General features: G+C 40.8%; 1 protein-coding gene across 1 annotated transcript in view; it reads left to right on the top strand.

The window, feature by feature from the left end:
• The first annotated feature begins 1,735 nt into the window (after positions 1-1,735).
• Positions 1,736-27,114, top strand: part of LOC126235677 (UDP-glucosyltransferase 2-like) — a 115,016-nt gene continuing 89,637 nt past the window's right edge. Inside the window, exons 1-2 of the mRNA XM_049944405.1 lie at positions 1,736-1,877; positions 24,854-25,032. Of these exons, the coding sequence (XP_049800362.1) occupies positions 1,871-1,877; positions 24,854-25,032 (186 nt within the window). The 5' untranslated portion in view covers positions 1,736-1,870. The remainder of the gene's footprint in view (positions 1,878-24,853; positions 25,033-27,114) is intronic.

Below are 27,114 nucleotides of genomic sequence, written 5' to 3'. Positions count from 1 at the left end.
GGGAGAGACGGGTCATATACAATATGTACAACAACCAAGAGGGAATAATAAGAGTGGACGATCAAGAACGAAGTGCTCGTATTAAGAAGGGTGTAAGACAAGGCTGTAGCCTTTCGCCCCTATTCTGCAATCTGTACATCGAGGAAGCAATGATGGAAATAAAAGAAAGGTTCAGGAGTGGAATTAAAGTACAAGGTGAAAGGATATCAGTGATACGATTCGCTGATGACATTGCTATCCTGAGTGAAAGTGAAGAAGAATTAAATGATCTGCTGAACGGAATGAACAGTCTAATGAGTACACAGTATGGTTTGAGAGTGAATCGGAGAAAGACGAAGGTAATGAGAAGTAGTAGAAATGAGAACAGCGAGAAACTTAACATCAGGATTGATGGTCACGAAGTCAATGAAGTTAAGGAATTCTGCTACCTAGGCAGTAAAATAACCAATGACGGACGGAGCAAGGAGGACATCAAAAGCAGACTCGCTATGGCAAGAAAGGCATTTCTGGCAAAGAGAAGTCTACTAATATCAAATACAGGCCTTAATTTGAGGAAGAAATTTCTGAGGAAGTACTTCTGGAGTACAGCATTGTATGGTAGTGAAACATGGACTGTGGGAAAACCGGAACAGAAGAGAATCGAAGCATTTGAGATGTGGTGCTATAGACGAATGTTGAAAATTAGGTGGACTGATAAGATAAGGAATGAGGAGGTTCTACGCAGAATCGGAGAGGAAAGGAATATGTGGAAAACACTGATAAGGAGAAGGGACAGGATGATATGACATCTGCTAAGACATGAGGGAATGACTTCCATGGTACTAGAGGGAGCTGTAGAGGGCAACAACTGTAGACGAAGACAGAGATTGGAATACGTCAAGCAAATAATTGAGGACGTAGGTTGCAAGTGCTACTCTGAGATGAAGAGGTTAGCACAGGAAAGGAATTCGTGGTGGGCCGCATCAAACCAGTCAGTAGACTGATGAAAAAAAAAAAATCATCAGTGTTTGTCCATTGTTGACCATAATCCCGTCGTCACTCAATATTTGACATCTCTGTTATTTCACTCCGAAGCGATGTACAAAATACCACTTCAGATGAACTTTTTACATCACTCATTCTGCTGCCTGTATACCTGGTAACTCCCGGGTTACTCTTGATGACGTTCGGAGTATGTTGTTGATTTGTTGGATGTTGAGAGTAAATATGACTAATGAGTGTCTTTACTGCTAAAATGTATAACAGGCAGTCAGAAAGTATTTGACGTTAGAGTAATTTTATTAATGTCGCGTCACCATGACCCGAATGTTAGTTACTTAACTACCGACGTTTATGACTAAATGGCGTAAAATATTTTAAAACTTTTTTAAACACGCACTGTCCTTGCATTTCCAGACAAAGTCATCAAATTTCGTTAAGTTGTATTGATATTTAAATAATAAGTAACGAATTTATAAGCATTTCGGGTAATATATACCCGAACAGAAAAGCAGGGTAAAGACTGTACTACACTGTTACCAGCCAGCGAAGCAGAGGGCGCTTAGGTAGTACCTAATAACAGCGCAATGAAGTTGTGTCACTGTTTTGCTTTCACACGCTCAACAGAATGAAATGGAAATATCGCCGAGCCTATCAGTCACGTTACGTCACGCGATAGTGGCAGCCGTATCAGACACGTAGATAACGGAGACGTATAAAATCCTCTGCCGTTCTGCATCTGGCGCAGTCGCTTGCCTCTGTCGGCACCAAGGACGCGCATGTGACGTCACCTGCAGCAGAAATAGCGTAGCAGTAGGCAGAGTGGGTCAGTGCTGCCGCGCAGCTTACGAGAGAGGTTCAGCGCGCTGTAACGGCGACCTTCACAGCTACAATGACCGGTAAGTACCACGTTACGGCACTGCAATGTTATCCATGTGAGAACAGGACACCGCTGTAGTGTAGCTTTATGTTAAGTAGAACGGAGTGTTTCACGGTTTCATAGCCTACAAACAACCACGTAGTTTACGAGAAACAGGAACGAAATGCCTTTAAGATATCAGTCTGGGTAACTAAAGATTAATAATGCTCTAAAATTCTAATTTGTGTCAAAAAAGCGGACCATATTTTGGAAGAGTGGTCATCGTCGTTCAGGTAATTTCATCGACGGAAGGTTCTATTATTAGCTTGATTGCATCATGTTTCAGTGGGATAAAAGATGTGTTCGTTTATGTGAAGTGCACCGCAAAAGATTGGTGCGACCATTGACCGTTTAGCCGTGAAATATTTGTTGCTTTCCTGCAAAGGGTATCTTAAAACAGGAGACGTTTCTTTAGAAGATTTGACAACTTTTAGTGGTCATGCTGCACTTGCACAACATAATACGAAGGCCGTCTGTGTACTGGTAACATAGATTTTCATGTTGTAATTACTGTTAAATATGGATGCAAAAGCAAAGACTAACGTTGCATGTAAATTGTATTCAGTGATTGGGTTCAATGCAAAAGAATGTGTAATACGGCGAAAATGCACAGTCAAATGTTTGGTATCGGTAATGAAGGAATAACTGCTATGTTCACTGAAAAGTGAAAGGTGGTCATATTACTAAGAACCATTTTCTCGTGGCTTATCGGTGTGCCCGTGTGTTTCGACCTCGGATGTGTAGTGTCACAGGTTTCAACATAGTCAATCAACCTAGTGAAACAGCATGAACATTTTACTGCGGGCTTGCTCCTGTGCCAATAGGAGTTGTGTGTGAAAGCTGACACGAGGGAGGAATGAGACATGCTGTAAATATCCGTCTTCCCTTAGTACATTCGATTATGGCGAAGGCCTTCCCAGTTGGGATCACATAAATGCTCACACGTCTGCGTTATTTTCTCCCACTACTACATACCTTTCTGCATTTTGAATACTGTAGATCAGGCCATAACAACCGGCCGGTTTTGAGCGCGAATACTCGCGTCTGGTCGGGCACGTGCTCGCGAGCAGGTGCAAGGTCGCGGAGTAGGGAGGGAGGGAAATGCGCGCGCACGTTTGAATAGGGCCGCAGCGTGCCTATTGAATTCGCGCCGACTGTGTGACGTTTAAAGTACTACGATCAGCTCTAACAGTCACTTCGCTGGTTAATAATCAAGTCGCCGTTGTGTAACCCCAACCATGCTTTCGCAATTCAACCCCCATTGGGAGGAATTGTATCTGTTTACAGAAAAAGATGGTGTTGCAAAATGTTTAGTATGTCACAAAACGCTGAATTCTTTTAGGAAATCTAATTTGCAGCGACATTATATGTCGTACCACGCGAAAGACTACGGAAGTGGAAAATGTGATGGACCAGATCGTGCACAGGAAGTTATTAAACTTAAAAGGAAGCTATCAGAAGAAGATATGGACGACGAAGAAAAATCAACTGAGGCGGCTCTCAGAGTGAGTTACAAAATTGCTTTGCTTTTAGCAAAATCCCTGCGCCCCTTCACTGATGGCGATTTAATAAAAGAATGTTTGGTAGTTGCAGCGGAACATTTGCGTCCATCTCAAATTGAACAGTTTCGGATTGTGCCATTATCTAACATGACCATTATGCGTCGCATACAGGACATGGCAGACGATGTCCAGAGCCAGCTTGCAAATATCTGTAAAAATGTTATGGCTTATTCTCTAGCTCTGGACGAAAGTGTTGATATCACTGGAACAGCGCAGCTTGCCATATTTATTAGGTGTTATAGAGATCTTCAGGTGAGGGAGGAGCTCCTCGATGTAGTAGCCGTAAAGAACACTACTACAACCGGAGGTGATATTTTAAGTAGTGTTGAAGAAAGTGTTGAAAATACAGGATTGTCGTGGAATTCTTTAGTTGCAGTGTCTACAGACGGTGCACCAGCGATGACAGGGAAAAAATCAGGTTTCGTTGCGCTGTTGAAGGAGAAAATGCAAAAACTGACCGTGCCGAATGAAATAAGGGGCGTTCACTGTGTGATCCACCAGGAAAACTTACGTGCAGAGAGTATCACTCTAAAACATGTGATGAGAGTTGTTCGTACAACCAATTATAGCCGACCGAAGTGGCCGTGCGGTTCTAGGCGCTGCAGTCTGGAACCGCGAGACCGCTACGGTCGCAGGTTCGAATCCTGTCTTGGGCATGGATGTGTGTGATGTCCTTAGGTTAGTTAGGTTTTAGTAGTTCTAAGTTCTAGGGGACTAATGACCTCAGAAGTTGAGTCCCATAGTGCTGAGAGCCATTTGAACCAACCAATTATATAAGGAAGCAAGGGCTACAACACAGGCAATTTAAAAGCTTTCTTGACGATGTAGAAAGCTAGTATAGTAGCCTGCCTTATTACAGCGAGGTCCGCTGGCTTAGTCGTGGCGAATTATTAAATCGATTTTTTTCCCTATTAGATGAGATAAATATGTTCATGGAAATAAATATCGTGTGTTCCTGAATTGAAAGAGCCTTCATGGAAATGTGATCTCGCGTTCTTAGCATATTTAACTAGCCATCTGAATGCTTTGAGCATTTCACTACAAGGTAAAGATCTGCTAATTACTCATTTTATAGATCGAATACGAGCTTTTAAAATGAAATTGACACTTTGGGTGAGTCAGCTGGAAACAGGAAATCTAGCTCATTTTCCTAAATTATCATCCATGCAAGATGTTCACAAAGACTGTGAACGTTATTCACATAGTTTAGTTGCCCTTAAGGAAGAATTTGATCAACGCTTTCAAGATCTGACAGCTCTAGACAGTGATTTTGATCTGTTCTCCTCTCCATATTCAGCGAATATTGAAGAGATTCGTTCTGAGCTGCAACTAGAAATTATTGAAGTGCAGTGTGACAGAGAATACAGAGACAAATTTCAGAACAAGAAAAACATTTTGGAATTCTAAGACACTTCCCTCAGGATAGATTTCCTCGTTTGCACAAACTGGCGGCTACAATAATATCAATGTTCGGTTCCACGTATGTTTGTGAACAACTGTTCTCTACAATGAAATGTAACAAGATGCGCCTGAGAAACGCATTGTCTGATCGAAATTTAAACTGCACGCTGCGCCTACAATGCACAAGAACAATTACTCCGAACATAGATGCAATTGTAAAGGGCAAAAAGTACAAGATAACCGAGAATCCCACACCTCAGTGACACCTTTTATTGTGTAACAGTTCACAAATTAATACGAATGTAGAGGCATACACTAAGCTAGTAAAATTGTGTGGCGCGTGTACATTCTCCTTCATTTGTTTCATTTGTCGCAGTAATCGTGAGTGATATCCCTGCAGGTGACCGCGGATTTACATTGACTGGCGGCAGCCGTTGTGTGCCCCACGTGACTCTCCCCACTCTCCGCTCTGGTCCGGTAGTGGGGAGAGCGTGCTCGAGCTGCTCCGTGCTCGCGCCTTGCTGCTAACAGCTTGCTCCACGAGCACGTATGTTGTGAAGCCCTGCTGTAGATCTATGAAAGAAATCTCTCATATTTACCCTCTAGTCCAGTCAAATAGTAGATATACCTTGCAAAAGGTGGGGTAGAAGAGTTTATTTTTTCAACTCGCTCATATGGTTGGAAAGATTAGAAAACAGAGTATTGCCAACAAAATTTCGCTTGGGAAAACTTTCTGCAGTCAAAAAACTTCGAAAATTTCGGACTTTTTCAGTTTTTTCAAAATCTGTTTCATTTGCTCCTATCGCTTTAACGTCTATTTTATTTTGTAAAGAGCACAAAATTCTCTACAAATTTGATTCTTGCCATTTTTTTCTACTCCCAATATCTAAGGCGCTACAGTGCTTCAAAAATACCAATTTTTCAAATTTTGAGCATAGTGGCAAGATACCTTATTTTTGAACACAATTTTTTTTTAGTTTTTGTTTGTGTAGTATAAATACATTATACATCATGTTATAAGTTGGAATTTACCATCTCACTTTCAGGTATTCAATTTCTCTGTATGCAACATGAGTATTGCTGGGCACCCAACTATTGTGATTCTTACATCACTAAAGTTCACTATGGGCCACCTCAGCCCTGGTATTTGTAAAACTATAAATATAAAAATACATCATTAAGAGACACGCACACGCACAAAATAAATTCTCAGGAAACTGAACTATTATTAGCTGCAATAGGCAACCTAATTAGGTAGGTAATTATTGTTGTGTATGAAAGCCACACAGTCGACATTAAAAATAAGTAGCTTTATTACAATTAAAATGCATTGTCAGTTACTAAAAATGTTGACAGTTCTGGATGTGTAATACTTGTAATATTGCACTTAAGCGCACTTGAGAGAGACATGAGCATCACTTCCAACGTTTTGATGGGACAGGTTCCTCAGTGTCACCAGAAATACCTTGAGTTACGGATTCAGGGTCTGTACATAGAGTTGATCCCAGATTGACCTCTTCTTTAAACAGCTGAGTCAGCCTCAGCAAGTTCGTTGGTTTAGTCAGCGGTTTCCTCAACATCCTCCATAACATCCTCCATAACATCTTCTTCACTGTCTTCATATAAAAATTTTGGCACGTTTTCACAGTTGGCCCCAATACATTTCTTGCAAATTGAAGAAAATTTCAAACCCACTTTTCTGCAGGAGCACGCTCCGCCACAGTTCAGCTTGCATGAGCATGAAACAATGTGAAGAAGTGCTTCAAGTGCTGGATCTTGGCTTATTATAACGGGTATTGGACCGTGGTCACTGTGATTCCAGCCCAATTTCTCAGGAGGGTCCCAGTTTCCCATCCAACTTTGGACTTGCTGGTAAGTCCGCAACGAATGATGTTGTGCAGAATCTTGTGTAGATGGCAACCATGCAAGATTGTTTGCTTTTTGTGGCAGACTTTGCGAATAGCTGGTACCGCAAATGGTCTAGTGTGGGAACTGCTGACACCTCCACTATAGAATGCGATAGTAACCTGTTCTCCTGCAGTTATTATTTCTTCACGGGTAGCATGTGGTCTATTGAACGTGCAAAGCGCTGAGGTTAGGCGTTCATTTTTCGCAACAATATTGCAGCACTTAATTTTTCCTTGACGAAAAAAAGCAAATGTTGTATCACATCCGCTAAAGGCGTGAGTGAACAGAATACATTCACTGTCAAACTTGTAAGATGTAGTGGAAAACCACTTGTCTTCCGCATTTCCTCTTCCTGGCTTTAAGAAAAGTAAGTCTTCAATGCCTTGCCCCAAACCGGTCATGAGCACAAGCCGGTCAACATCTTCTCCTACAATGACAACACTTCCAAAATCTTTGGTTCTCGAAATGGCAGATGTTACAATTATAACGTCAGCATCTTCTAGTGCCTGGTGCACTTCAATGCTACACTCCAGAAATTCCATTTTAAGAAGTGTGATCAAACGCATCTTGTTTCGTTCGTTGTACACGAACTTATCCTGAGGGACTTTGTTCACCATCTCTGATTCAACCACAACATCAACCGAAGAATGTTGTTTGGACCTACGAATCCTCTCAGCACTCTTTGTGCTACATTTGTCTCCCTCACATGGATACCCATCAAATACAATAGCAAATTGAGATCCAAAATGACATTTCAGGTAAGAAACATAACTTTGGGCTATTGACTTGAAGCAAATATTTAGAGTCCGTCACTTTGTGGATAAGGTACCCTCCATCAATGACAAAAAATTTACCTGACTTCACATCTTCCACTGGAACGAAGGCATTGTAGAATGAAGATTTTGTTCCTTTTCGCATGCCTTTTTCTGAGAATAGGGACATTGGGTAAGGAGCAAGTTCATATTTCATAAAGGCTTTTAACTCTTCTTCACTTTGTTTCATTAAACAAATCCTTTGGAAAAGAGTTAAAGGATCAACAACAGTAATCTTAGTGCTCCCAGCTTTTACAGAATTGAACGCAGAAAGGAGAGTCACAACTTTATCTTTTCTACAGAACTTTACATCGTGGAAATTGTCACCAACTACTCTTTGCTCGAAATTTGAGAAATTGGTATTTTTTGACGCGCTGTAGCGCCTTAGATACTGGGCGTAGAAAAATGGTAAGAATCAAATTTGTAGAGCATTTTGTGCTCTTTAAAAAAGAAAATAGACGTCAAAGCGATAGGAGCAAATGAAACTGAGATATTTTGAAAAAACTGAAAAAAGTCCGAAATTTTCGAAGTGTTTTGACTGCAGAAAGTTTTCCCAAGAGAAATTTGGTTGGCAAAACTAGATTTTCTAACCTTTTCAACAATATGAACGAGTTAAAAAAATAAAATCTTCTACCCCACCTTTTGCAGGGTACAGGCTTTTTTTCTGACAGTTTCACTGGACTATTCGTATGGGGAGACAGGAGTCATTTAGTTGTTACAGCCTACTAGCAGATAGAACGTTCGACATGTGACACTGTTGTTGTTTTAAAATGTTAAACAATGACAGCCTAGAAATTAGGCGAATAGTTTGTTTACAGTAAGCGTTTAAAGAAACGGTGTTCTGAAAAATAAAGGAATATTCCCTTAAATGTTATTTTACGATTTTTGTAAAGGCGTAAGTCGTTTCGTTTAATTTTTGATGATCACCTTCAGAAAACTTTCTAAACTGATTTGCTTTCGACAACGACTAACCTAGTGAAGGTCAACTAAAGGCGACTGCTCTTCCAAATTGTCGATATCGCATGTAATAAGACTGAAGAGTATCGGAATCTGACTTAAAGTAAGACAGATGTATCGAAGGTTGCATTACATTGTATTCTGTTGAGGTATGCTATTTTTGCAGCGTTATTCTGCGCATCTTGACCGAAGATGGCAAATAGGCTGGTGTTGAATGGTGTAAGGAAACGTAGCCATGTCGATAATATCTGAATATTTTCGTACAAGTGTTTGTTTATTCTGAGATTAATCGACACCAGCAACGGCATTTCATCCTCGGAGCACTTCCAGGAAAATCATCACTCATTTCTTTTGTTACGCCGGACACGGTGCGACAAATACTTTATGGTATCGAAAAGCAGTTAATGCTGAATTGCTCAGAATCAGTTTTCACTCTGCAGGGTACTGTGAGAACTTGCTGGAACCTTCCTGAACTTTTCCTTTCGGGAGGAAATGTTCTGCCAAGTAAGCGATCTGGGATCTTTATTTCCGATTCTGCTTCTATATTTTTTTGTACGTGTGTGTGGGAGGGGAGGGCAAGGGAGGGAATGTCTCCTACATCCCATTTAGCCCGTTCTTACTCATGCCGAAGGTACTTTCTTGGAGTGGCATTCTTCGCCTTTGTACATGTTACGAACGAAGAAATAAAGGATATCTTTAACTTACGACCAACTGTTCTTCAAAAGTAAGATCAATTCTTCATTTTATAACTAAAATCAGTTTAATCAACGAAGTTTTGTGAATACGTGGGAACCAAAGCAATCTTTGACCGCAGATTCCTTTTATTCAGTTTAGTAAGCGGAATCGTTGTATCATCATCAGATTGATTTATCTCCTTAAACAGAGCAGAAACAGCAAATAAAATAGACAACCGTTGTTGGTATCCACACGTAATATAAAAACAGAATACAGCTGCGTTGAACACTCATGGCCCGTGACGCAGGTCCCCCGTCGGCACACTACACATAAGAAATCTGCAATCGAAGAATGCTTCGGTTCCCGCGTACTCTCTAACTATGTATCACTTCCGTCTTCAAGGCGACTAAGTCACCCCTCTTCACGCGTTTTGAGTCGCTCAAAGTGTTGCCTTTCCTTACGACATGGTTCTCATAGCATTCCTCTTCCTATCTGAAATATTTTTTGTTCTAAGTATTCCCCTTTGAGAAATTATTTTTTACACTCAAAGATTTGCAGCGCAGGACCAAGAGACAATCCAGCTATGAACACCCTCTCTTGGATATTGTATAGAAAACGCACATTACTACAGATTGTCGCGGATGGGTTCTGTTAATACGGCTCACTACTGCGGCGTACCGTTTGGTAGGTTTCCTTTACTGTTCCAGATGGTGAGATAAATCGTTTGTCTCCACTGTTTTAGTGTCTAGCGAGTTATTTGACCAAATTTTCGATACTCTACTTGAAACGGCTTCGGTTGTTAAATTGTTTTGTGTGCGCTCGCATTTTTAATTGCTTGATGCAAGTAATGAATAAGATCAACTACAATATCCAGAATCTAGGAAAATACTTAGCTAACTTCTTGTACCAGAAGAGACTAGCCACAAAATCTGGAAGAATAACATACGGAGCGGTAAATGAAATGTATGAAAATCTGAATACATGCATACATAGAGCTGTAAATGAAATCCTCGCAGGAAAACAGTCCTTGAAAGCTACGGGAAAGACACACCATAGTAGAGTGAAGAGATAGAAAAGATTGTAGATGAGATGACAGCTTCTTATGAGAGACGGTTATCTACACAGAACACTCAGGTTAGACAAATCACAATGACAAAAGGAGAAGTGCACAGAAACGAAAAAGGTTGAGAATAAGCCGAGGTATTAAAACATACAACACAAATGTAAATAAAGCATGGAAAGTCAAAAAATAAATACTAATACAACATAAAGTTGTAACAGGAAAGAGGCTCGTCTTCATGGCCGAAAACCTTGTGGCGTGCGTTGCTATCGGTGTTACGCAATTTTGGGCAGGACTAAAACAGAACTATTATTAGCGTAACATGAGGTTTTATTTAATCATTCTCTCTCCCGGCTAATGGTCCTTATTTTGTTAATCTCCACCTGGCAGCTTGTAGCAATGTTGTCTGTTAAGCAGTGTAAACGGCACCAAGTTCATGTTACACAATTTACCGCTACTGTTATTCGAGGTGGCAACGCTTTTGTTTAGACACAATGAATAGTTTTTACACACAATACCACATGCGCACAAAATGAATGTATTCTTTCCTGTCAAAACTATTTCATAAAAGTTCTTACGAAATAGAGTTCGTACATTAGCAGAGAACAATTTTTATCACGTAAGATGCTGTTAGCACCCTATTTAAAGATTATTCACAATGTAAGTGGAATTTATTATCTCTGAGTGGGTTCTGGGCCTCGAATACACAATTATCACAATAACTATCAAGATTTATGTCTGTTTAAAAATTCAATTAAAAACTGCCGCTGCAATTTTTCACGAAGATGGCGGGTAACATTAGACAGTTTCTTATCGAATCTGGTTCAGGCAATGTCTTACTATTAGCAAATAATATATAAAATCTTTTTTGTACCTTTACTATATGCATTAACATTTAAAAGTATTTCTCAATGTTAATCACTTATTATTCAGCATTTTACCAATAAACCGCGCTGTAGATCAATAGCACTAATGGCTGTGTTCAATTGTAGCTGAAGAGAAAACTACAAATTTGTATAGGACGAGAATCATATAAAAATAAATATTCAACCACACATACTGATTTCAAAGACACAGAAACTCTATTTTTCAAATATTACTTAACAACATAATACAGTTTTTACAGACTTCAGTGCTGCAAGACATCAATCACATCCGATCAGTACAACAGTTCGAACAGGGATTGTTCTAAAAGGATCATAGGTAGCAAAAGATGGATATTTTCATTATCTTTCTCCGTAGGTGTTGTCTGATACATGTTTTTACTGAATATTAAATTATTTCACTGACAATAGGTATTTATTACTTTAGTAAGGAATAAGTTCTTTTTTATTAATATCACGAGAATGTTCAGAATCCACACACAACGACGTCGTAAATATTTTTCTGAATAAAATATCTGCGTGAATATTAAAACCTCCAACGGATAACAGGTCAGAATTCAAAGCCAATTATGAAAACCATTATGTTAATTCAACATAAACCGAACAATAAGTACTAGTAGACTCAGAACTAAAGCTTTCCAAGAAATGAGGAACGGAAAGAATTACAGGTTGAGAAACGTACCTGTGGATTCGTAACGGCAGTCCCTACCCACCAAGCAGTTTTATAAATTCTGATGGAAATATCTCACAGATGTTAAAGTGGCGAGGAACCATCAAACGAATGGAAAAGAGCACTTACTCTACCCATACATCAAATTGGAAACCAACACGACTGTGCAAATTATAAAGGAATTAGTGAAGTGTAAAGTGGAAGCAAAAGTAGTGTAGGTGAGGAGCAAAATGTGATTGCAGTCGAACGATCATGTACAGATGGCATTTCTACTCTTAAACACCTCACTGAAAAGAGACTAGAAATGGGAATGACGGTTCTCGATGCCATAGATAGCGAAATATTGACCATGGCCATGTCTACATCTACATCATACTCCACAAGCCACCTAATAGCGTATGGTGGACGGTACTTTCGGTATAACTATCTGATCCCTCCAACCCTGTTCCACTTCTGAATAGTGCATGGCACGAATGATTGTCGATAAGCCTCTGTATTGGCTCTAATTTCTCGAATTTTCTCCTAGTGGTCAATACGCGAGATGTATGTGGGGGTAAGTAATACGTTGTCCGACTCCTCGTGAAAAGTGCTGTCTCGAAATTTCAAGAGTAAGTCTCTACGTGATGCACAATCTCCTTTGTAACGTCTGCCAGTGGAGTTTAGCATCTCCGCAACGCCTTGTCACCGGCTAAACGATCCCGTGACGAAACGCGCCGCTCTTCTTTGGATCTTCTCTATCTCCTCTATCAGTCCTCCAACGAATGGATGATTACCGACAGCCAAAAATAATCTATGAATGAACACCAGCTGAGCGAAGAAAACATGGCAGACCACCCAGAAAAAGGAATGCTAAATATTAAAAATGCGATGAATTAAAGGAGCCCTCAGGAAGAATATTAGGACAGATAGGAAACTGGAAGTTGAGAAGGGGAAAAGGAAGACAGTCATAAAAAAGCCAGGTATATACAGTCTGGAAAAAATTTGAAGGGGTTGCACGTTAAATTGTGCTGAGTAATAATTGTTAAAAAAAATTCGATACGTTATGGCGTCTCCGATTTAATATTAACAACGAAGTTAGCCAATTATGTCATCGTGCACCCAAATCCAAGCGGCATGGCAGAGGTGGTGTTGCGAAACATGTTCTTAGTTTGGTAAGCTGAAACCGAAAAAAGAAGAAATGGGAAACCAATAGACAGCTGCTAGTTCGAGCCTTGCTACTGCCCCCGTTGTCAAATTGTTGTTTCGCTCGCTTGTTTGGTTTTAGGAAACCAAACAAACAGCCTACTAGAATTTGCACGCTCGACGACGTGATTGGCTAACATTAATGCTAACTAAATTGGAGACGGTGCAACTTATCGAATATTTTCCTTCAGTTATTTCCCAGCACAACCTACCCAACAATACTCTTAACAACCTTCGCAGACTTGTCTGACCACGCTGCATATAACAGGAGCTTAACTTCCGTTGTTTATCGTTATTGTTATGCTCTGTGTACTTTTCCACATATTTTTACGAGCAGAAGTTGCTTTTAAATAATCCTGAGACCCACGCGTCATGCAGGTGGGCCTGTACATTTGGATCGTAAATCACTAATGCATGAAGAATATCACGTGCGACGCAAGTCTATCCTAACGTTCTACCTTGAAATATTGATAATGCAGCCATTTACCTCGTCGGACTAGAATGGGGCTTTTCGAATATTGATTACTTCTCGTGAATACGGTGTATTACCTACAGGTACTGCTGTGAGTTCTAATTCGAATCAATAAATATCAGTGACTACGATTTCACTACTTAATAATATATATTAGTCTCCGGCTGTTTATTCGATTATGTTAGAGATTTTCACTTCTTGTAGCTTCACACGTAAAGTGCAGCTGAAATGAAATCATATTGTAGACCTAGTACATCGCCATCTCTCAAACCCGTCGCAACATGTAACCAAACACCCACACCGCTACTTTGTATCGGGGTTTCAAACGGAAAAGCAAATTCGAAAGTATTCTCGGCCATAATGGCTATGTTCGTGATCCGTGACTGTGCGGGATAATTATTGATTTCTAATGCCTACCAGCCAGTTTTTTATTTTATGTTTAAGCTAACATAATACAACGCGTTTCGAACATGTACTGTTCATCTTCAGGCGTTTATACATACATATACATACATACATACATACATACATACATACAGTGATGTGTTACTTAAAAATAAACATCGTTTAACTAGATTGATCTAGAACTCTTTGTCCATTGTTTGTTGCTGTAGCGGCTGGTGTGGCATTTGGGGGCGAGGAGGGGGGCAGTGGACGGCTAGAAATGGAAATCAGTGATGTCTGCTGCTGGTTTTCTTCCTTGTGGTTGGTTATGTATGATATCACAGCCTGATGCAAATCTATCTGCATCCTATACAGGCTGTGATATCATACATGGTCAACCAAGGAAGAAAACCAGCAGAATAAATCTCTGATTTAGAGTTCTAGCCATCCACTGCCCCCTCCTCGCCCCCAAATGCCACACCAGCTGCTACAATAACAAACAATGGACAAAGAGTTCTAGATCAATCTACACTCCTGGAAATTGAAATAAGAACACCGTGAATTCATTGTCCCAGGAAGGGGAAACTTTGACACATTCCTGGGGTCAGATACATCACATGATCACACTGACAGAACCACAGGCACATAGACACAGGCAACAGAGCATGCACGATGTCGGCACTAGTACAGTGTATTTTTCAACGTAATCTCCATTCAATGCTACGGCCTTACGCCACCTTGAAATGAGGGCCTGTATGCCTGCACGGTACCATTCCACTGGTCGATGTCGAGCCAACGTAGTACTGCATCAATAACTACATCATCCGCGTAGTGCGTCCCACGGTTTGCGTCCTTCATTGGGCCAAGCATATGGAAATCCGACGGTGCGAGATCGGGGCTGTAGGGTGCATGAGGAAGAACAGTCCACTGAAGTTTTGTGAGCTCCTCTCGGGTGCGAAGACTTGTGTGAGGTCTTGCGTTGTCATGAAGAAGGAGAATTCGTTCTGATTTTTGTGCCTACGAACACGCTGAAGTCGTTTCTTCAATTTTTGAAGAGTAGCACAATACACTTCAGAGTTGATCGTTTGACCATGGGGAAGGACATCGAACAGAATAACCCCTTCAGCGTCCCAGAAGACTGTAACCATGAATTTACCGGCTGAGGGTATGGCTTTAAACTTTTTCTTGGTAGGGGAGTGGGTGTGGCGCCACTCCATTGATTGCCGTTTTGTTTCAGGTTCGAAGTGATGAACCCATGTTTCATCCTGTAACAATCTTTGACAAGAAATTGTCACCCTCAGCCACATGACGAGCAAGCAATTCCGCACAGATGGTTCTCCTTTGCTCTTTATGGTGTTCGGTTAGACAACGAGGGACCCAGCGGGAACAAACCATTGAATATCCCAACTGGTGAACAATTGTGACAGCACTACCAACAGAGATGTCAAGTTGAGCACTGAGTTGTTTGATGGTGATCCGTCGATCATCTCGAACGAGTGTGTTCGCACGCTCCGCCATTGCAGGAGTCACAGCTGTGCACGGCCGGCCCGCACGCGGGAGATCAGACAGTCTTGCTTGACCTTGCGGCGATGATGACACACGCTTTGCCCAACGACTCACCGTGCTTTTGTCCACTGCCAGATCACCGTAGACATTCTGCAAGCGCCTATGAATATCTGAGATGCCCTGGTTTTCCGCCAAAAGAAACTCGATCACTGCCCGTTGTTTGCAACGCACATCCGTTACAGACGCCATTTTAACAGCTCCGTACAGCGCTGCGACCTGTCGGAAGTCAATGAAACTATACGAGACGAAGCGGGAATGTTTGAAAATATTCCACAAGAAATTTCCGGTTTTTTCAACCAAAATTGGCCGAGAAAAAAAATGTGTTGCATTACTTATTGAACTGCCCTCGTATGTATGTATAAACGCCTGAAGATGAACAGAAAATTTTCGAAACATAAATAAAAAACTGACTGGTAGCAGAAATTAGAAATAAATAAATTAGAAAGTAATTTTTCCCATTGCTGCTTAAAGTCAGAATCAACGAATATACACAGTCTTCTGTTTAGCTCAGTCAATGGCCTGTGGTGTTGACAGCAAACGAGACGAGCTCTGCTGGAAATTCCTGGGAGATCACAAATTGTGCCGGACTGGGACTCGAATATGGTACTTAGCTCTCATGAACAGTGTTCCGGCTATCGCGGCACGACACACGACCTCCCCTCACAGCTGTGTTTCCGCCAGTATATTAACTTCTAAATTCCAAATATCGCAGAAATTCTCCCTCAAAGGTTGCGTTACTATCACTCGTGCAAAGAAGGATGGTAAAGAGAAATGGCCTGGCCTCGGACAGCGAATTGTTTACAGAATTAATTTTCATTCTGCAGTGGAATGTATGCTGACCTGCATCTTCCTGGCACATAAAAAGTATAGATCGGAACGGGAAACTAATCCTAAGGCTTCCTGTGCAATTTGGAAGGTAGGAGGGAAGGTACTACTGGAATGCAAGCTCCGAGGGCGAGTCGTGAATCGTGTCTGCTTAGCTCAGTCGGCAAAGCACTGTCCCCGGAGGGCAATATCCCAGTTTCGAGTCAAGGTCCGGAACACGCTTTCAATCTTCCTGAATATTTTGAGGCAGCCAAACTGTTTTCATCAGGTCGTCCACGAAGTCATGGAAAGCAACTGGAAATGCCCTATCATCTTGCATCATGACAATTCCAAATGTAAAACAACACGCTGAACAGCGGATTATTGTAACGACAAATGCATACAGTTTATGTCAAATAACTGACGATTTCTTTTTCCACTACTTCAGGCAAGAAATGCTCGAACAAGGATTTTCATCTTCATAAAAAGTTGTTGAACCATTATTAAACGATATTTTTCAGTTACCAAAATCAGAGTGGAAAAAAAGGTTTCTAGAAGTCTTTAAAATGAATGAAAGAGTACATAAATTTTAAAGAAGCGTTATTCGATACGCGAAATTTTTATTTCATTGTTGTAGGTTGCAGTAGGTACTGGGAGATTAAGAAGCTTTCACAGGATAGAGTAGCATGGAGCTGCATCAAACCAGTCTCAGGGCTGAAGACCACAACAACATTCTAATAGGTTGGAAAGCAGCCTTTGTAATATGCAGGATGTACAAAAAATAACACTGAAAAGTGACAGGGGTGAAAATACACGAAAATCGAAACTAAAAGGTTCCATTGGACATGGTTCCATCACGATCCGTTTTCGCGGTGGTTCTGAATTTATGGTTATGAGCCGCTGCTGACTTCAGTGTGAAATATTTTCGTAGTTGGTAGAAACGTTATTCGAATGTTAAACTTTTCAGTCCCCATTTGATTGGGTTCGCATCTTACTCACGATCCACAGTTCGGAAATTTAAAGATGCATCATTTTCTCAAAATAATTCTCGTGTAGTTTTTATCTCGGCTGAACATTTCTCGTTACATGAGAGATTTAGAACGCTCTGGATCATCTTCATCTCCAACCAGTTTCCCCTGAGAAACTCAGAATGATCCAGAGTGTTCGAAACATGTCGTGTGTAACTGAGACTGAAAAATAAATGATTATTTTGAACCGGCTTTGCGGCCGCTGCATCGCTCACTAGGCTGTATGATCTGCACAGACATTTTGGTTTTCCTTAATAGACGTTTTATGTTCTCAAATTGCGGCACCTTCTTTGTTAATTAAGGCCCTAGAAGCACGGTCTTTTTCGGTTGTACTTCTGACCAAAAAACGAGTCTCTTAGCTGAAGTTTTTGTTAATCACGCAGCGTTTTCATGGCGATATTTCAGTAGAAATATTCATCCCCTAACACATATTTCTTTACATTCAATTTTCTTATATTTAGCTTTAATTTTTTTGCAATACCGTGACGGAAAAAAGCAACACAAGAAATAGTTAATGTAGAATAACGAAATTTCGGGAACACAAATGTCTGGATAACATGTTTAAATCATTAATATTTCAGATTCAACGGTTATTGTAATTCAAATCAAATGGTTCAAATGGCTCTGAGCACTATGGGACTTAACATCTGAGGTCATCAGTCCCATAGAACTCAGAACTACTTAAACCTAACTAACCTAAGGACATGACACACATCCATGCCCGAGGCAGGATTCGAACCTGCGACCGTAGCGGGCGCACGTTTCAAGACTGGAGCGCCTAGAACCGCTCGGCTACCCAAGCCGGCTATACTTATATGGATATGGTGTGTATTCATATAACTAAATACATTCCTGCCAAGTCTTTCTTCAGTATCGCAGAATGAACATCCAACTTCTCGTAACCTTATTACACGACCTCGTTCAAACCCAATGAGATATTGATGATGGCATCTTAGAGGCATTCTTGGTGAACATCAACTGCTCACGTCCAATCTCAAAGGTAACTAACGCCCACGGCCATTACAGCTGATGTTTAACAAACCTGATTTATACAACGAAAAACCAGCCAAAGCTGCAAATTTCATCTTTTTTTGCAACTTTGCTTGGTTTTTCGTTGTACTGATTATCAGAAGTTGCTGACCTACAATTATTCCAGCATGCTGGAAGTTAGTAAACTTGATTTGCATCCTCGTAGTGGCACTTTTAGCGCCACTGTTACGTGACTGGCAACAAACCTGATTAGACATCACCTTTCAGACCATTCCTTCTTGGTGTTACGACTTTTTTATGCCATTGTATCAGGAAATGTTTTGTTAAGAACTTCATTCCTGTGTTGCACGCCCTTAGGAGTTCAGTTGAAAAACGGTTTTCAAACCGAGAAGTCAAATACCAATTTTCATAGATATGGCTTTATAAATGGTCAAGTAGTTTTTTAATAATTTAGTTTTTTGAAAATATCGCCACAGTTTTGTTCCCTTAGGTGTTGAATTTCCAAAAATGATGAAATTCTTGCTTTTTAATTTCTGACTGAAAATATCAATTTTCGTAGGTCTAACTACAAAATTGCATTCATAGAAACAGCTTTTCGAAAACCTTTCCATCCTCTGTTTCACCTCCTTAGAAGCGGAATTTCGAGCAATATCTTCTGTTGTTTTCTGCCCACTCGTCTAATATAGAGTGCCTAGGAAACTTGCTTTCTCGGATCACTAGAAAACAATTAAAGCAAATCACATTAATGAAGTTTATCACAGTAAGGTAAATGACAAAAGTTTTCGTATTCACAAAGGTGTGTCGCAAGCAAATTGCGACTTGGAAATAGCGTCCTGCGGTATTTTTTTTTGGTCATCAGTCTACTGACTGGTTTGATGCGGCCCGCCACGAATTCCTTTCCTGTGCTAACCTCTTTATCTCAGAGTAGCACTTCCAACCTACGTCCTCAATTATTCGTTTGACGTATTCCAATCTCTGTCTTCCTCTACAGTTTTTGCTCTCCGCAGCTCCCTCTAGTACCATGGAAGTCATTCCCTCATGTCTTAGGAGATGTCCTATCATCCTGTCCCTTCTCCTTATCAGTGTTTTCCAAATATTCCTTTCCTCTCCGATTCTGCGTAGAACCTCCTCATACCTTATCAGTCCACCTAATTTTCAACATTCGTCTATAGCACCACATCTCAAATGCTTCGAATCTCCTCTGTTCCGGTTTTCCCACAGTCCATGTTTCACTACCATACAACGCTGTACTCCAGACGTACATCCTCAGAAATTTCTTCCTGAAATTAAGGCCAGTATTTGATATTAGTAGACTTCTCTTGGCCAGAAATGCCTTTTTTGCCATAGCGAGTCTGCTTTTGATGTCCTCCATGCTCCGACCGTCATTGGTTATTTTACTGCCTAGGTAGCAGAATTCCTTAACTTCATTGTCTTCGTGACCATCAATCCTGATCTTAAGTTTCTCGCTGTTCCCATTTCTACTACTTCTCATTACCTTCGTCTTTCTCCGATTTACTCTCAAACCATACTGTGTACTCATTAGACTGTTCATTCCGTTCAGCAGATCATTTAATTCTTCTTCACTTTCACTCAGGATAGCAATGTTATCAGCGAATCGTATCATTGATATCCTTTCACCTTGTATTTTAATTCCACTCCTGAACCTTTCTTTTATTTCCATCATTGCTTCCTCGATGTACAGATTAAAGAGTAGGGGCGAAAGGCTACAGCCTTGTCTTACACCCTTCTTAATACGAGCACTTCGTTCTTGATCGTCCACTCTTATTATTCTCTCTTGGTTGTTGTACATATCGTATATGACCCGCCTCTCCCTATAGCTTACCCCTACTTTTTCCAGAATCTCGAACAGCTTGCACCATTTTATATTGTCGAACTCTTTTTCCAGGTCGACAAATCCTATGAAAGTGTTTTGATTTTTCTTTAGCCTTGCTTCCATTATTAGGCGTAACGTCAGAAGTGCCTCTCTCGTCCCTTTACTTTTTCTAAAAACCCAAACTGATCGTCATCTAGTGCATTCTCAATTTTATTTTCCATTCTTCTGTATATTATTCCTGTAAGCAGCTTCGATGCATGAGCTGTTAAGCTGATTGTGCGATAATTCTCGCACTTGTCAGCTCTTGCCATCTTCGGAATTGTGTGGATGATGCTTTTCCGAAAGTCATATGGTATATAGCCGGACTCATATATTCTACACACGAACGTGTATAGTCGTTTTGTTGCCACTTCCCCCAATGATTTTAGAAATTCTGATGGAATGTTATCTATCCCTTCTGCCTTATTTGACCGTAAGTTCTCCAAAGCTCTTTTCAATTCCGATTCTAATACTGGATCCCCTATCTCTTCTAAATCGACTCCTGTTTATTCTTCTATCACGTCAGACAAATCTTCATCCTCATAGAGGCTTTCAATGTATTCTTTCCACCTATCTGCTCTCGCCTCTGCATTTAACAGTGGAATTCCCGTTGCACTCTTAATGTTACCACCGTTGCTTTTAATGTCACCAAAGGTTGTTTTGACTTTCCAGTATGCTGAGTCTGTCCTTCCGACAATCATATCTTTTTCGATGTCTTCACACTTTTCCTGCAGCCATTTCGTCTTAGCTTCCCTGCACTTCCTATTTATTTCATTCCTCAGCGACTTGTATTTCTGTATTCCTGATTTTCCCGGAACATGTTTGTACTTCCTCCTTTCATCAATCAACTGAAGTATTCCTTCTGTTACCCATACTTTCTTCGCAGTTACCTTCTTTGTACCTATGTTTTCCTTCCCAACTTCTGTGATGGCCCTTTTTAGAGATGTCCATTCCTTTTCAACTGTACTGCCTACTGCACTATTCCTTATTGCTGTATCTATAGTGTTAGAGAACTTCAAACGTATCTAGTCATTCCTTAGTACTTCCGTATCCCACTTCTTTGCGTATTGATTCTTCCTGACTAATGTCTTGAACTTCAGCCTACTCTTCATCACTACTATATTGTGATCTGAGTCTCTATCTGCTCCTGGGTACGCCTTACAATCCAGTATCTGATTTCGGAATCTCTGTCTGACCATGATGTAATCTAATTGAAATCTTCCCATGTCTCCCGGCCTTTTCCAAGTATACCTCCTCCTCTTGTGATTCCTGAACAGGGTATTCGCTATTACTAGCTGAAACTTGTTACAGAACTCAATTAGTGTTTCTCCTCTTTCATTCCTTGTCCCAAGCCCATATTCTCCTGTAACCTTTTCTTCTACTCCTTCCCCTACAACTGCATTCCAGTCGCCCATGACTATTAGGTTTTCGTCCCCCTTTACATACTGCATTACCCTTTCAATATCCTCATACACTTTCTCTATCTGTTCATCTTCAGCTTGCGACGTCGGCATGTATACCTGAACTATCGTTGTCGGCATTGGTCTGCTGTCGATTCTGATTAGAACAACTCGGTCACTGAACTGTTCCCAGTAACACACTCGCTGCCCTACCTTCCTATTCATAACGAATCCTACACCCGTTATACCATTTTCTGCTGCTGTTGATATTACCCAATACTCATCTGACAAGAAATCCTTGTCTTCCTTCCACATCACTTCACTGACCCCTACTATATCTAGATTTAGCCTTTGCATTTCCCTTTTCAGATTTTCTAGTTTCCCTACCACATTCTAGCTTCTGACATTCCACGCCCCGACTCGTAGAACGTTATCCTTTCGTTGATTATTCAATCTTTTTCTCATGGTAAACTCCCCCTTGGCAGTCCCCTCCCGGAGATCCGAATGGGGGACTATTCCGGAATCTTCTGCCAATGGAGAGATCATGACACTTCTTCAATTACAGGCCACATGTCCTGTGGATACACGTTACGTGTCTTTAATGCAGTGGTTTCCATTGCCTTCTGCATCCTCATGTCGTTGATCATTGCTGATTCTTCCGCCTTTAGGGGCAATTTCCCACCCCTAGGACAAGAAAGTGCCCTGAACCTCTATCCGCTCCTCCGCCCTCTTTGACAAGGCCGTTGGCAGAATGAGGCTGACTTCTTATGCCGGAAGTCTTCGGCCACCAATGCTGATTATTTATCAAAATTTAGGCAGTGGCGGGGATCGAACCCGGGACCGAAGACGTTTTGATTATGAATCAAAGACGCTACCCCTATACCACGGGTACCAATACGTGCGGTACACACAATTCCAATGTAGACAAAACAATACAGTCCATAGGCCACTGCTGTAGCGTACGGATGACGGCTCGTCTTCAACTCGGGCCCCGGCTAAGCTCCGCGGCGCCTGTATTGTCTTCATGTAGAGGCCGCTCCTGTCTGGATGTCGTCCTAAAGGGCCCATCAGCCTACTACTGGCTGACGTCGTCTCGCAGGCCTCTCTGCTCTTCCGCTCTGGATCGTCGTGCCGGCGCTTGACGTTACGCCAGAAAATCTTAAACGCTGTCCACAGAATAGGATGAACACCCGCTCCAAATTTCAAGTTTCTATCCTTAGCGGTTTGGCCTCTACGATGATGAGTCACTAAATTAGTCTGGACCTACTTGACCCTTTTAGGGGTTGAATTCCCAAAAACACTGAGAAACTATTTGTAACCGAGCTTTAAAAATAGTTTAGTGGTTATTTAATAATTTGTTTTCAAAAATAACTTTCATGCACTACTTATCTCTCGTAGGTCTTAAATTTCCAAAAATACTGAAACATATATTTCTTTATTTCTGACATAGACACCAGGTACCAGTTTTCATAGATCTAGCTTCGAAATTCTCTTAACATCAAAGATGGATAGGTCCCGGATCACCGATTTTCAGTCCTCTGTATTTTGCTGTCAGGGGTAATCTCAAAAGTCAAAAGTACTGCATTTCCGCTGATACGGCTGAAGCACTGGAGCAACTAACTGTCGTGATTTACTAGGTGATCCAGAGCTGCTTGAATGAATCTGTAGTTCTCTGCAGAGACAAGTGCAGATTTGCATCCAGATGCACTGATGACACATGATACTCCTGGTCTCACATCGGTATCGACAAGTAGCTACAGGAATCTGCAGCCTGATCATGGGCATCTACTTTTCTTTCCTGCAGTATCTCGCAGGACGCCTGCCGCCAGAAAATCAATGAATCAACCAAATCGCTCTCGACATGTCTGAATACACTGACACATTCATCACAGAATTGAGCGCCGAGTAAGCCGTCCATCGTAATTATCAGGAATCAAAATGTTTCATTTATTGGTAGAAGTCAAAAAAAAAAAAAGGTTCAAATGGCTCTGAGCACTATGGGACTTAACAGCTGTGGTCATCAGCCCCCTAGAACTTAGAACTACTTAAACCTAACTAACCTAAGGACATCACACACATCCATGCCCGAGGCAGGATTCGAACCTGCGACCGTAGCAGTCGCGCGGTTCCGGACTGCGCGCCTAGAACCACGAGACCACCGCGGCCGGCGAACATTCTTTGATCCTGCATTAATTCAGTGCACATACATTCACAGGAGTGATCAAATGCGCGTGGTTCACCTCGAAGTTGACTGAATAAAGAAAAATCCTTTTGAATGTAAAAGAACTCTTTCCGGTGCCGCTTCTATAAATCAGGGTATCTGCAAGACAGAAGCTTTCATTAAATTTACGTGCTGTCCTACGAATTTGCGTTTCGGTTTCTTCTGGAAGAAATATCATCCGGAATACTGTTCTAGTAAAGCAAGTATTCGGAAGTAAAATAATTCTGTGATATATTCTGTAACAAATGGAATACTCTTTTGAAGAAATTATTACAATGAAAATGACTATTTTTGAATATGGATAGTGTAATATTGAAAAACTAATTCCTTACAACAAAATAGAAGAAAAAATATCGGGCAGGATTTGAACCCTTACTGCATGCATGCTTGGCGTTAATCTCAGCCGCTTTTTGTTTTTCTGTTTTAATTGGCGTTTCCTGCGCGTATGTTGTAAAACAAACTAAAATCGCTTCCATTCCCATAAGCTCGAATTTTCTTGTACATAAAAAATTCCATCTACTGCTTTTGTTAAAATAATGCAAAAGAAGCGCAAAAAGATTTGAACCTACAGTAAAACAGTTTGCCTTCGTCGGCATGCGACACAATTCTCAAAGTATGCCAAAGCAGTATCTTTACAACTTAAAGTAAAATGTTTAAATGTAATGCGTAAATAAATGAAAATAAAATTTTAAAAATAAGAGTGACTGGTAAAAATACAAGTGTACACAAAGGCTCTCTTCAGAACGTTCGTATATTTTATTCGATAATCTTATATCTCTTCAAGCCGGTGATGCTCTGATCTCAAGTGCATCAAAAAATCTTATTTACTTTTTCCTTCTACTATCAATACGTAATAAACTGCCTGTAACTAACACTACAGGTTTTGGAGGTATGCATAAAACTTCAACATTGGTTTTCTCGAAAACTAGGGGCTATCACACGAAAACTCATATTCATGACACGTCCCTTTACAACATACCTAAGACTCATCAATATCCGTGGTTAATAGGTCTCTTGGTTCCCTTGTTAGTTTTAGTCCATTGCTGTCTGTGTCTTCAAAACACTATCGAATAAGTCTGTAACCATGTTGATTTTCTCTCGTTTCAGGAAGCTTCTTCCGAGTGGTTACTCTGCTGTTGGTGTTGGCACTAGGAACCTTTGCCTCGAAGATACTGGTGGTGGTCCCAACGCCATCTCACAGTCATCAGACGCAGTTCCGCATATTAGCGAATGCTTTACTTGCAAAGGGCCACGAGGTCACTTTATTTACTGCAAGACCTCTCAAGGTAAGTTTATAAACGGATTGCTTCTAGTTATAAAGTACGAAACTTGCGGTAGGGTAGTAGACGGGATTCTCGTAATGTTACCAAGATCTCTTACTTGATATAAATCTTCAGCTGAAGTGCTGTACGAAAATGAGAGCTGGTTGAAGTTGTTGAAAATAGTAGTGTTGTTATAGTATTGAGTTCTATACTTGGTCTGGGGCAGTGTTGACTTGAGTACGCTGCAGCCAGTGCTAATGCTAGTCCTCCCGTCTCGGTTAGTGTCTATTACGCAGCTCCATTAAGCGGGAAATTACAGCCCTTACCCTTTCGTAAGTGGTGAAAAAGTATAAACAGCAATGGGCGACCAATAGCTCCAGAAATTAAGAAATGGGTAGTTACCTACACGAAATTAACAAGCGATGAAGTACACAATATGCCACTTAGCAATGACAAGTTGTTCTACTATTACTTAATTTGCTCCAACTTAGTGTACGAGCGAATAATGCGTGAGTTTCTTGGCAACTGTAAGTTAACATTAGCAACATGCTCAGTCTCCAAGTTTGCTGTTAATCCAGTCGAAGCCTACTTGACAAATGTGCGACTCTCTAACATACTATGGGAATTCCACACAAAGTAATAAAACTCAAATTGCTGACTTGTATCAATGTTTGTGCAGTCCGGAACGAGGTATGGGCAAATTTTTATCTGTTTCCCGCCCAAAACGGAATAAGATCTCGTCCAGAATGAATACTGATGGCTGTCAAGCATACGTTACACACATGGAGCAATTACGAGCTTGCTTCATATGAAATGAAGCAGATCGCGTTAAACAGGACTATTCCGGATGAAAATTCCGTCTTGAACACCACCTTACTACACAATAACCTTTAATTTCGGAGTTCCTAGCAGCAATAAGTGCCGAATTGGTAGCAAACGGTGCCGTATAAGTTGAAAGTAATTCATTTGGTATGAATGACACCGAACGTGTAAACAGTGAGCCTGAACACAACAGTGATATTACAGATGTTTGAAACGCACGTTCGTTTCTTCTTTTGGAGTAAGAGTTAGAACGACTAAGGAGCGCCAAATACTTACCCATCACCTCACAGTGAAGCCTAGGCTACGAGTAAAGTTGAGGATTATAGATCAGCTGGCATTAATGAAAAAAGATAACAAGCGGCAAACACCCAGACCTGCAAAGAACATTGCAGTTGTGATTGAACTGTTTTTAACAAAAAGCTCAAACATCCGCGATAAGGGTCATTTAGGACGGCACGATTGACGATGCCCTGGAACTCCAGCTGAACCAACTGCAGATTCACCATTAGAAACACGAGGAGACTCGCAGATGGGCAAAACTGAGTGTGCTCGTATAGAAATGTGAAGTTTCGACTGAAGCGTCTAGGAAGAAAATTTGTGCCGAGTAGTAAAGAAGAGGTGCAAAGCAATATAAACAAAGAGCTCTCAACAAGTTTCAATATTGACCTATGGGCAAGCGAGAGAGAATGTATAAGTGCCCCACTCTGAAGCTGATTCAGTTATCTGCGGAAAATCGTATGGGAGGAAAGGTAGTGAAGAATCTGGGGATTGTAGGGTCAAATACAACCAAGCGGGAATATAAAGAGAAGCGAATTATTCTCAGTCCGAATTCTGGACACATGAAAAGATCAGGAACAACATGGGAACATCTTAGATGCTCTTTTCACGACACTGTCATCCGTTCAGTTGCCCTTTGTCATTTCTGTCTCAGCACTATAGCGTAATCGGATAATCTCCAAGTTTTATTTATTCTCCCTGTCTTTAATTCATAATACAAATTTTAGTTTGGTTTCCTTTATCGGTAGTTCAATGTACAGAATAAATAACATCGGGGATAGTGTACAAACTTGTCTAACTCCCTTCTCAACTATTACTTTCCTTTCATGCCCCTCGAGTTAGAACTACCATCTGGTTTCTGTACAAGTTGTAAATGTCCTTTTAATCCCTGTATTTTGTCTCCTCTTTCAGAATTTCAGAGAGATAATTCCAGTCAGCATTGTTAAAATCATTTTCCAAGGCAACAAATTCTATAAAAATAGGTTTGCCTTTACTTAACCTGTCTTC

Source organism: Schistocerca nitens, chromosome 2 (genome assembly GCF_023898315.1).
Source record: "Schistocerca nitens isolate TAMUIC-IGC-003100 chromosome 2, iqSchNite1.1, whole genome shotgun sequence".
NCBI classification, from domain to species: domain Eukaryota; kingdom Metazoa; phylum Arthropoda; class Insecta; order Orthoptera; family Acrididae; genus Schistocerca; species Schistocerca nitens.
Note: the sequence above shows the minus strand (reverse complement) of the source record. Positions and strands in the feature narration are given on the sequence as shown.